The 12655-nt window shown below is 50.3% G+C and overlaps 1 protein-coding gene across 2 annotated transcripts in view; it reads right to left on the minus strand.

The window, feature by feature from the left end:
* DPF2 (double PHD fingers 2) overlaps positions 1-12655 on the minus strand; it is a 31762-nt gene that overhangs the window by 17571 nt on the left and 1536 nt on the right. For both annotated transcript variants that reach the window (XM_015850781.1, XM_015850782.2), the window contains exons 2-6: positions 10550-10710; positions 7958-8065; positions 4640-4803; positions 2272-2364; positions 1927-2005 (exon numbers count right to left, since the gene is read on the minus strand). In XM_015850781.1, the coding sequence (XP_015706267.1) occupies positions 1927-2005; positions 2272-2364; positions 4640-4803; positions 7958-8065; positions 10550-10710 (605 nt within the window). The remainder of the gene's footprint in view (positions 1-1926; positions 2006-2271; positions 2365-4639; positions 4804-7957; positions 8066-10549; positions 10711-12655) is intronic.

Here is a 12655-nt window from a genome sequence, read left to right on the forward strand (position 1 = left end):
TGGCCTTTTTTGGGCCTTTAAGAGAGAAGTGAGAGCAGCGGGACGGACAGACGGACAGCGGGACAGAGGAGAGGGGGGGTCAGGGGGACATTTTGGGGCCAGTTTGGGCCATTTTGGGTTCTTTTGGGGCCCTTTTTTAGGCCTCTGGACGCCATTTTGGGGCCCTTTTCTAGGCCTCTGGTAGCCATTTTGGGGCCCTTTAAGGCCTTTTTGTGACCCTTTTTCCAGCCCTTTCTGGCCCTTTTTTGGGCCTTTGAGACCAATTTTGGGGCCTTTTATGGCTCTCTTTTTTTTGGGGGCCATTTTGGGGCCATTTTGGGCCCTTTTTTGGGTCTCTGGACGCCATTTTGGGGCCCTTTGGAAGCCATTTTGGGGGCCATTTTGGGGCCCTTTATGGCCTTTTTGTGTCCCTTTTTCCAGCCCTTTTTGGCCCTTTTTTGGTCCTTTGAGACCAATTTTGGGGCCCTTTATGGCTCTCTTTCTTTTGGGGCCATTTTGGGGCCATTTTGGGCCCTTTCATGGCCCTTTTTTAGGCCTCTGGTAGCCATTTTGGGGCCCTTTGGAAGCCATTTTGGGGGCCATTTTGGGGCCCTTTATAGCCTTTTTATGACCCTGTTTCCAGCCCTTTCTGGCCCTTTTTTGGTCCTTTGAGACCAATTTTGGGGCCCTTTATGGCTCTCTTTTTTTGGGGGCCATTTTGGGCCCTTTTTTGGGCCTCTGGACGCCATTTTGGGGCCCTTTGGAAGCCATTTTGGGGGCCATTTTGGGGCCCTTTATGGCCTTTTTGTGTCCCTTTTTCCAGCCCTTTCTGGCCCTTTTAGACCAATTTTGGGGCCCTTTATGGCTCTCTTTTTTTTGGGGCCATTTTGGGGCCTTTTGGGGCCATTTTGGGCCCTTTTTTAGGCCTCTGGACGCCATTTTGGGGCCCTTTGGAGGCCATTTTGGGCCCTTTCATGGCCCTTTTTGACCCTTTTCTGGCGTTTTCGTGCTCATTTTTTGACCCTTTCAAGTTCCCTTTCGCAGCCCTTTTTTCATAGTCTTTTTGGTGCCTTTTTTTGGCTCTTTTTGGCCCATTTTGGTGCCCCTTGTGGCCTTCTGAACCTCTTTGTGGCCCTTTTCACGCTCATTTTTGGGCCCTTTTTGTGCCTTTTCATGGCCCTTCCTGTGGCCTTTTGTGGTCCTTTCAGGGCTCATTTTTTGCTCATTTTGTAGCCCTTTTTTGCCCATTTTTCAACACTTTTTAATGCTTTTTTATACCCTTTCACAACCCATTTGGTGGCCCCTTTCTGTGGCCTTTTTGGGTCCATTTCATGGCCTTTTTGTAGCCCATTTTAAGGCCATTTTGAGCCCATTTTATGACCCTTTTCTACCTTCTAGAGCTGCATTTTTCCGCTATAAAACCCATAAAAACAAAGAAATCAAAGCTCAAATTGGGGATAAATAGACCCAAAAGTGGTTCATCCCTTCACAATTAATATAAATATCCCATTTTGGGCTTAATTAATTAAGAATAAATAGACCCAAAAATGGTTCATCCCTTCACCATTAATGTAAATATCCCATTTTGGGTTTAATAATTAAGAATAAATAGACCCAAAAGTGGTTCATCCCTTCACAATTAATATAAATATCCCAATTTGGGCTTAATTAATTAAGAATAAATAGACCCAAAAGCGGTTTTTCCCTTCACAATTAATATAAATATCCCATTTAGGCTTAATTAATTAAGAATTAATTAATTAAGAATTAATAGACCCAAAAATGGTTCATCCCTTCATCATTAATGCAAATATCCCATTTTAGGCTTAATTAATTAAGAATAAATAGACCCAAAAATGGTTTTTCCCTTCACAATTAATATAAATATCCCATTTTGGGCTTAATTAATTAAGAATTAATTAAGAATTAATTAATTAAGTTACTCACTGTCGCACGCGTAGGGTTTATCCCTGTCCTCCAAAATGGCGGCGTCCAATTTCTTCCTTGCTCCCCCGACTCCTTTACCCTGGATTTAATGGGGGGGGGGGGGGGGAAGGAAAAATAAGGTAAAATAAGGCAAAATTGGGCAAAATTGGGTAAAATTGGGATTGAAAGTTAATCCTTAATGGTTGGAGATAGGGATGAACCCACAGCGCCACTTGGTGGGGAGAGATTGCAATGACTTCTATGGGATAAATAGGTTCGATATGGGACTAAAAATGGTGTTTTTTAGGGGTAGAAATTTGCCTGATTTCTTGCTTTTTTGCCTTAAAATTGTGCTGTGATTCTCACCTTCGCTTTCCCTTTCCCCCTTCGTTTCGGTGTATCTTCCTCATAATCTTCATCATCCAAATCATCCAGGAAATCATCCGGTTCCAGGATCCGCTATGGAAAGAAAAATGGGGTTTTTAACCTAAATCACCCCAAAAATCCAAAGGGAATTTGGGGTGAATTCATGAGGATTTGGGTGCGATCATGAAACCTCTGATATTTAGGGTGGAATTATAGGATTAATGGTTGTTTTGTTAATGGGGAATTGTCCGTTTTTTGCTCTCGGATCCGTTTCTGTCTTTATTTTTCCTTAAAAAACCTTTTTTTGATGATTTTTAAGAGGTTAAAAAATCTTATTTTGCAAGAAATTGACCCAAAATGGAAAGGAAACTGAACTCTGCTTCAGCTGGGGGTTGATCTGCCCCATAGAATTCATATAGGGGGGTTGGGGGTCGATCTGCCCCATAGAATTCATATAGGGGGGGTTGGGGATTGATCTGCCCCATAGAATTCATATAGGGGGGGATTGGGGATTGATTTGCCCCATAGAATTCATATAGGGGGGGTTGGGGGTTGATCTGCCCTATAGAATTCATATAGTGGGGTTGGGGGTCGATCTGCCCCATAGAACTCATCAATGGGGCTCTATCTGCCCCATAGAACTCATCTATGGGGGTCGATCTACCCCATAGAACTCAATCTGCCCCATAGAACCCATCTATGGGGCTCAATCTGCCCCATAGAACTCATCAATGGGGCTCTATCTGCCCCATAGAACCCATCCATGGGGCTCTATCTGCCCCATAGAACTCAATCTGCCCCATAGAACTCAATCTGCCCCATAGAAACCATCTATGGGGGTCTATCTGCCCCATAGAACTCATATAGGGTGGTTGATCTACCCCATAGAACTCAATCTGCCCCATAGAACCCATCCATGGGGCTCTATGTGCCCCACAGACCCCATCTATGGGGCGCTGTGGGTCCGTGCACGTGGGGCTCTATGTGCCCCACAGAACCCATCCATGGGGCTCACCCATCTATGGGGCTGTATGTGCCCCACAGACCCCATCTATGGGGCTGTATCTATGGGGCTGTATCTATGGGGCTGTACCTATGGGGCTGTATCTATGGGGCTGTATCTATGGGGCTCTATCTATGTATGGGGCTGTATCCATGGGGCTGTATCTATGGGGCTGTATCTATGGGGCTGTATCTATGGGGCTGTATCTATGTGTCCGTACCTTCCTGGCCCTGCTGTTACTAACAGGGAACCAATAGAACCCATCTATGGGGCTCTATGTGCCTCACAGAACCCATCTATGGGGCTCTATCTGCCCCATAGAAGTCAACCTGCCCCACAGAACCCATCTATGGGGCTCTATCTGCCCCACAGAACCCATCTATGGGGCTCTATCTGCCCCATAGAACTCAATCTGCCCTATAGAACCCATCAATGGGGCTCTATCTGCCCCATAGAACCCATCCATGGGGCTCTATCTACCCCATAGAACGCAATCTGCCCCATAGAACCCATCTATGGGGCTCACCCATCTATGGGGCTCTATCTGCCCCACAGACCCCATCTATGGGGCTCTATCTGCCCCACAGAACTCAATCTGCCCCATAGAACTCAATCTGCCCCACAGAACCCATCCATGGGGCTCTATCCACCCCACAGACCCCATCTATGGGGCTCACCCATCTATGGGGCTGTATGTGCCCCACAGACCCCATCTATGGGGCTCTATCTGCCCCATAGAACTCAATCTACCCCACAGAACCCATCTATGGGGCTCTATCCGCCCCACAGAACCCATCTATGGGGCTCTATCTACCCCATAGAACTCAATCTGCCCCATAGAACCCATCTATGGGGCTCTATCTACCCCATAGAACTCAATCTGCCCCATAGACCCCATCTATGGGGCTCTATCTGCCCCATAGAAGTCAACCTGCCCCACAGAACCCATCTATGGGGCTCTATGTGCCCCACAGAACCCATCTATGGGGGTCTATCTGCCCCATAGAACTCAATCTGCCCCACAGAACTCAATCTGCCCCATAGAACTCATCAATGGGGCTCTATGTGCCCCATAGAACCCATCTATGGGGGTCTATCTGCCCCACAGAACTCAATCTACCCCATAGAACTCAATCTGCCCCATAGAACCCATCTATGGGGGTCAATCTGCCCCATAGAACTCAATCTGCCCCATAGAACCCATCTATGGGGCTCTATCCACCCCACAGACCCCATCTATGGGGCTCACCCATCTATGGGGCTCTATGTGCCCCACAGACCCCATCTATGGGGCTGTACCTATGGGGCTGTATCTATGGGGCTGTATCTATGGGGCTGTATCTATGGGGCACTATGTGTCCGTACCTTCCTGGCCCTGCTGTTGGTAACAGGGAACTCCCCCAGGCTGTCGTCGTCCAGCCGTGGGTCCGGGAGGTTCCGTTTGTCCAGTGGGTCCGTCCTGAGCAGCGCCTCCAAACTGCTGCCGTCCTGACACACAACGGAGTCCTTGCGCTGCGGCTGGTCCGAGTCTGAAAGGGGAATAGGGGGTTGGTTGGGAGGGTCCTGGAAGGGGAAGGGTTGGGTTGGGAGGGTCTCTAATGTGGGTTGGGTTGGGTTGGAAGGGTCCTTACAGGTCAAAGAATGGGTTGGGTTGGGTTGGAAAGGTCCTGGAAGGGCAGAGGTGGGGTTGGGAGGGTCCTGGAAGGGTCCTGGAAGGGGAACAGTGGGTTGGAAGGGTCCTGGAAGGGCAGAGGTGGGGTTGGGAAGGTCCTGGAAGGGTCCTTAAAGGTCGTAGATTGGGTTGGGATGGGTTGGGTTGGAAGGGTCCTGGAAGGGCAGAGATGGGGTTGGAAGGGTCTTTAATGTGGGTTGGGTTGGGTTGGAAAGGTCCTGGAAGGGCAGAGATGGGGTTGGAAAGGTCCTGGAAGGGGAATATTGGGTTGGGAGGGTCCTGGAAGGGGAACAGGGGGTTGGAAGGGTCCTGGAAGGGTAAGGGTTGGGTTGGGTTGGGTTGGAAAGGTCCTTACAGGTCATAGACTGGGTTGGTTTGGGTTGGAAGGGTCCTGGAAGGTCAGAGATGGGGTTGGAAGGGTCCTGGAAGGGGAATAGGGGGTTGGGAAGGTCCTGGAAGGGCAAAGATGGGGTTGGGTTGGGTTGGGTTGGTTTGGGTTGGAAGGGTCCTGGAAGGTCAGAGATGGGGTTGGAAGGGTCCTGGAAGGGGGAGGGTTGGGTTGGGTTGGAAAGGTCCTGGAAGGGGAACATTAGGTTGGAAAGGTCCTGGAAGGGGAAGGGTTGGGTTGGAAGGGTCCTGGAAGGGCAGAGGTGGGGTTGGGTTGGGTTGGACACAGCACTGAGTCCTTACGCTGCGGCTGGTCGGTGTCTGTAATGGGGGAGAAGGGGGTTGGGTTGGAAGGGTCCTGGAAGGGGAACAGGGGGTTGGAAGGGTCCTGGAAGGGGAACAGAGGGTTGGGAGGGTCTCTAATGTGGGTTGGGTTGGGTTGGAAGGGTCCTTACAGGTCAGATATTGAATTGGAAGGGTCCTTAAAGGTCATACATTGGGTTGGAAAGGTCCTTAAAGGTCAGAGATGGGGATGGAAGGGTCCTGGAAGGGCAGAGGTGGGGTTGGAAGGGTCTCTAATGTGGGTTGGGTTGGAAAGGTCCTGGAAGGGCAGAAGTGGGGTTGGGAGGGTCCTGGAAAGGGAACAGGGGGTTGGGAGGGTCCTGGAAGGGCAGAGATAGGGTTGGGTTGGGTTGGGTTAGGTTGGGTTGGGTTGGGTTGGAAAGGTCCTTGAAGGGCAGAGGTGGGGTTGGGTTGGGTTGGAAAGGTCCTGGAAGGGGAACAGTGGGTTGGAAGGGTCCTGGAAGGGGAATATTGGGTTGGGAGGGTCCTGGAAGGGCAGAGGTGGGGTTGGAAGGGTCCTGGAAGGGGAACATGGGGTTGGGAGGGTCTCTAATTTGGGTTGGGTTGGGTTGGAAAGGTCCTGGAAGGGGAAGGGTTGGGTTGGGAGGGTCCTGGAAGGGGAACATGGGGTTGGAAGGGTCCTGGAAGGGGGATAGGGGGTTGGGAAGGTCCTGGAAGGGGAAGGATTGGGTTGGAAAGGTCCTGGAAGGGCAGAGATGGGGTTGGGAGGGTCCTGGAAGGGTCCTTAAAGGTCGTAGATTGGGTTGGGATGGGTTGGGTTGGGTTGGAAGGGTCCTGGAAGGGGAAGGGTTGGGTTGGAAGGGTCCTGGAAGGGCAGAGATGGGGTTGGAAAGGTCCTGGAAGGGGAACAGGGGGTTGGGAGGGTCCTGGAAGGGCAGAGATGGGGTTGGAAGGGTCCTGGAAGGGGAAGGGTTGGGTTGGGTTGGGATGGGAAGGGTCCTGGAAGGGCAGAGATGGGGTTGGAAGGGTCTCTAATGTGGGTTGGGTTGGGTTGGAAAGGTCCTGGAAGGGGAAGGGTTGGGTTGGGAGGGTCCTGGAAGGGGAACATGGGGTTGGAAGGGTCCTGGAAGGGCAAAGATGGGGTTGGGAAGGTCCTGGAAGGGGAAGGGTTGGGTTGGAAGGGTCCTGGAAGGGTCCTGGAAGGGGAACAGCAGGTTGGGAGGGTCCTGGAAGGGGAATAGGGGGTTGGGAGGGTCCTGGAAGGGGAATAGGGGGTTGGGAGGGTCCTGGAAGGGCAGAGATGGGGTTGGAAGGGTCCTGGAAGGGGAACAGCGGGTTGGGAAGGTCCTGGAAGGGCAGAGATGGGGTTGGGAGGGTCCTGGAAGGGGAAGGGTTGGGTTGGAAGGGTCCTGGAAGGGTCCTGGAAGGGGAACAGCAGGTTGGGAGAGTCCTGGAAGGGGAATAGGGGGTTGGAAGGGTCCTGAAAGGTCAGAGATTGGGGTGGATTGAGTTGGGTTGGGTTGGGTTGGAAAGGTCCTGGAAGGGCAGAGATGGGGTTGGGAGGGTCCTGGAAGGGCAGAGGTTGGGTTGGAAAGGTTCTGAAAGGGCAGAGATTGGACTGGGTTGAGTTGGGTTGGGTTGGAAGGGTCCTTACAGGTCAGAGATTGGGTTGGGTTGGGTTGGAAGGGTCCTGGAAGGTCAGAGATGGGGTTGGAAGGGTCCTGGAAGGGGAAGGGTTGGGTTGGAAGGGTCCTGGAAGGGGAAGGGTTGGGTTGGGAGGGTCCTGGAAGGGCAGAGGTTGGGTTGGAAGGGTCCTGGAAGGGGAACATGGGGTTGGAAAGGTCCTGGAAGGGCAGAGGTGGGGTTGGGTTGGGTTGGAAAGGTCCTAACAGGTCATAGATGGGGTTGGAAGGGTCCTGGAAGGGCAGAGATGGGGTTGGGTTGGGTTGGAAGGGGAACATGGGGTTGGAAAGGTCCTGGAAGGGGAATAGGGGGTTGGGAGGGTCCTGGAAGGGGAAGGGTTGGGTTGGAAAGGTCCTGGAAGGGCAGAGGTGGGGTTGGAAGGGTCCTAACAGGTCATAAATGGGGTTGGAAAGGTCCTGGAAGGGGAACAGTGGGTTGGAAAGGTCCTGGAAGGGGAACAGGAGGTTGGAAAGGTCCTTACAGGTCAGAGACGGGGTTGGGTTGGGTTGGAAGGGTCCTTACAGGTCACAGGTTGGGTTGGCAAGGTCCTTGAAGCTTAATAAGACACTGAATAGGTTGTAAAGGTCCTGGAAGCTTAATAAGACACTGAATAGGTTGTAAAGGTCCTGGAAGCTCACCGGGTTTAATGGAAGGGAATGAGAGTCTGGGGTCCTCTGGAGGATGAGCGCGACGTTTCTTCCTCCATCGCCGGGCAGGGTACGAATAGAGCTGGCCAGCCGCTAAACCTGGAGAAAATGACCCAAAATCGAGAGAATTCAACCCAAAATCGAGAGAATTCAACCCGAAATGTGGGGCAGGAGAGAGATAACCCAATAAATGGGACCCCAATGGGACAATATGTGGGGCAGAACCGAACCCAGCCCTACCCGAAATTGAGATAACCCAACCCAATGGTCCCCAATGACCCAAAATTGAGAGAATTCAACCCAATATGTGGGTCAGGAGCAAGATAACCCAACCCAATGGTCCCCAATGACCCAATATGTGGGTCAATGGTCCCCAATGACTCAATATGTGGGTCAATGGTCCCCAATGACCCAATATGTGGGTCAGAACCGAACCCAGCCCTACCCACCATTGAGATAACCCAACCCAATGGAACCCAATGGTCCCCAATGACCCAATATGTGGGTCAATGGTCCCCAATGACCCAGTATGTGGGTCAGGAGCAAGATAACCCAACCCAATGGTCCCCAGTGACCCAATATGTGGGTCAGAACCGAACCCAGCCCTACACATCATTGAGATAACCCAACCCAATGGTCCAATATGTGGGTCAGAAACGAGATAACCCAATCTAATGGTACCCAACATTGAGATAACCCAATTCAATGGTACCCAATGACCCAATATGTGGGTCAATGGTCCCTAATGACCCAATATGTGGGTCAGAACCGAACCCAGCCCTACACATCATTGAGATAACCCAACCCAATGGAACCCAATGACCCAATATGTGGGTCAGGAGCGAGATAATCCAATCCAATGGTACCCAATGGTCCCCAATGACCCAGTATGTGGGTCAATGGTCCCCAATGACCCCATATGTGGGTCAGGAGCGAGATAATCCAACCCAATGGTATCCAATGACCCAATATGTGGGTCAGGAGCGAGATAACCCAACCCAATGGTCCCCAATGGGACAATATGTGGGTCAATGGTCCCCAATGACCCAATATGTGGGTCAGGAGTGAGATAACCCAATCCAGTGGTCCCCAATGACCCAATATGTGGGTCAGGAGCGAGATAACCCAATCTAATGGTCCCCAATGACCCAATATGTGGGTCAGAACCGAACCCAACCCTACCCAACCATTGAGATAACCCAACCCAATGGTCCAATATGTGGGTCAGGAGTGAGATAACCCAACCCAATGACCCAATATGTGGGTCAGGAGCGAGATAACCCAACCCAATGACCCAATATGTGGGTCAGGAGTGAGATAACCCAATCCAGTGACCCAATATGTGGGTCAGGAGTGAGATAACCCAATCTAATGGTACCCAATGGTCCCCAATGACCCAGTATGTGGGTCAGGAGTGAGATAACCCATCCCAATGGAACCCAATGGTCCCCAATGACCCAATATGTGGGTCAATGGTCCCCAATGACCCAATATGTGGGTCAGAACCGAACCCAACCCTACCCATCATTGAGATAACCCAACCCAATGGAACCCAATGACCCAATATGTGGGTCAGGAGCGAGATAACCCAACCCAATGACCCAATATGTGGGTCAGGAGCGAGATAACCCAATCTAATGGTCCCCAATGACCCAATATGTGGGTCAGGAGCGAGATAACCCAACCCAATGGTCCCCAATGACCCAATATGTGGGTCAATGGTCCCCAGTGACCCAATATGTGGGTCAGAACCGAACCCAGCCCTACACACCATTGAGATAACCCAACCCAATGGTCCCCAATGACCCAATATGTGGGTCAGGAGTGAGATAACCCAACCCAATGGTCCCCAATGACCCAATATGTGGGTCAGGAGCGAGATAACCCAATCTAAATGTACCCAATGATCCCCAATGACCCAATATGTGGGTCAGAACCGAACCCAGCCCTACACATCATTGAGATAACCCAATCCAATGGTCCCCAGTGACCCAATACGTGGGTCAGAACCGAACCCAACCCTACCCACCATTGAGATAACCCAATCCAATGGTACCCAATGACCCAATATGTGGGTCAGGAGCGAGATAACCCAACCCAATGGTCCCCAATGACCCAATATGTGGGTCAATGGTCCCCAATGACCCAATATATGTGGGTCAGAACCGAACCCAGCCCTACCCACCATTGAGATAACCCAACCCAATGGAACCCAATGGTCCCCAATGACCCAATATGTGGGTCAGGAGCGAGATAACCCAATCCAATGGAACCCAATGGTCCCCAATGACCCAATATGTGGGTCAATGGTCCCCAATGACCCAATATGTGGGTCAGAACCGAACCCAGACCTACCCACCATTGAGATAACCCAACCCAATGGTCCAGTATGTGGGTCAGGAACGAGATAACCCAATTCAATGGTCCCCAATGACCCAATATGTGGGTCAGAACCGAACCCAGCCCTACCCAACATTGAGATAACCCAACCCAATGGTCCCCAATGACCCAATATGTGGGTCAGGAGGGAGATAACCCAATCCAATGACCCGATATGTGGGTCAGAACCGAACCCAGCCCTACCTGGACCCCGGTGCCTCTTCTCCATCCATATATAACAGTTGCTTTGGGCCACCCCGGTCTGAGAGTCGAGGAAGGGCAGGCGGACGCTGCGCTCAGCACAGAGCCGGGCGTTGTAGTTGTGGCATTGCTCCATGGCGTCCCGGTAGTATTGCTCACCCAGGCTGGAATTTGGGGGAAAAAGAGAGAAAAATGGGAGTTTTGGGGTTTAGATGGCGATATATTGAGGGATTATGAGGGGAGGAGGGAGGGTTGGAATGGGAAATAGCGAGTTTTTGGGGTGATTTGATGGAGGAATGTTGGAGGGAGAGGGAAAATCTATGGGGTCGAGAATAAGAACTATCAATTTTGGGGTGTTTCGGGGTGTTTTGGAGAGTTTTGATGGGGGAATGTTGAAAAGAGAAGGAAAATCTGGATTGTGAACTCATGATTTTTGGGGTGTTTTGGGGTGTTTTGGAGAGTTTTGATGGAGGAATGTTGGAGGGAGAGGGAAAATCTATGGGGTCAAGAATAAGAACTATCAATTTTGGGGTGTTTTGGGGTGTTTTGGAGAGTTTTGATGGAGGAATGTTAGAGGAAGAAGAAAAAACTAAGCCAAAAAACTGGCCATCTACCCAATTTTGGGGTGTTTTGGGGTGATTTGATGGAGGAATGTTGGAGGGAGAGGGAAAATCTATGGGGTCGAGAGTAAGATCTATCAATTTTGGGTTGTTTTGGGGTATTTTGGGGTGATTTGGGGTAATTTGATGGAGAAATGTTGGAGGGAGAGGGAAAATCTATGGGGTCAAGAATAAGATCTATCAATTTTGGGGTGTTTTGGGGTGATTTGGGGTTTTTTGGGGTTATTTGATGGAGGAATGTTGAAGGGAGAGGGAATATCTATGGGGTCGAGAGTAAGATCTATCAGTTTTGGGGTGTTTTGGGGTATTTTGGGGTGTTTTGGGGTGATTTGATGGGGGAATGTTGAAGGGAGAGGGAATATCTATGGGGTCAAGAATAAGATCTATCAGTTTTGGGGTGTTTTGGGGTATTTTGGGGTGTTTTGGGGTGATTTGGAGAGTTTTGATGGAGGAATTTTAGAGGGAGAGGGAAAATCTATGGGGTCGAGAGTAAGATCTATCAATTTTGGGGTATTTTGGGGTGTTTTAGGGTGATTTGGAGAGTTTTGATGGAGGAATGTTGAAGGGAGAGGGAAAATCTATGGGGTCAAGAATAAGATCTATCAATTTTGGGGTGTTTTGGGGTGTTTTAGGGTGATTTGGAGAGTTTTGATGGAGGAATGTTGAAAAGAGAACGAAAATCTACCCAATTTTGGGGTGTTTTGGGGTGATTTGATGGAGGAATGTTGGAGGGAGAGGGAAAATCTATGGGGTCAAGAATAAGAACTATCAATTTTGGGGTGTTTTGGGGTGATTTGATGGAGAAATGTTGAAGAAAGAGGGAAAATCTATGGGGTCAAGAATAAGATCTATCAATTTTGGGGTGTTTTGGGGTATTTTCGGGTGTTTTGGGGTGATTTGGAGAGTTTTGATGGAGGAATGTTGGAGGGAGAGGGAAAATCTATGGGGTCAAGAATAAGATCTATCAATTTTGGGTTGTTTTGGGGTGTTTTGTGCACAGCAACCCTATAGAGAACCACAGCAACCCTATAGAGAACCACAGCAACCCCATAGAGAATCACAGCAACCCTATAGAGAACCATGAAAACCTATGGAGAGCCACAGCAACCCTATAGAAATCTATGGGATCCTATGGGGGAACTCTATGGGATCCTATGGGGGAACTCTATGGGATCCTATGGGGGAACTCTATGGGTTTCTATAGGGAGAAGCTCTATGGGATCCTATGGAGGGAACTCTATGGGATCCTATGGGAGGAACTCTATGGGATCCTATAGGGGGATCTCCATGGGTTACTATAGGGGGAATCTCTATGGGATCCTATGGGGGGAACTCTATGGGATCCTATGGGGGGGCTATACATGTTCCTATAGGGTGAACTCTATGGATTCCTACAGGGGGATCTATATGGGATCCTATAGGGAGAACTCTATGGGATCCTATGGGGGGAACTCTATGAGATCCTATGGGGGGAAGGACACAATGAAGA

Source organism: Coturnix japonica, unplaced genomic scaffold (assembly GCF_001577835.2).
Source record: "Coturnix japonica isolate 7356 unplaced genomic scaffold, Coturnix japonica 2.1 chrUnrandom532, whole genome shotgun sequence".
Classification (NCBI taxonomy): Eukaryota; Metazoa; Chordata; class Aves; order Galliformes; family Phasianidae; genus Coturnix; species Coturnix japonica.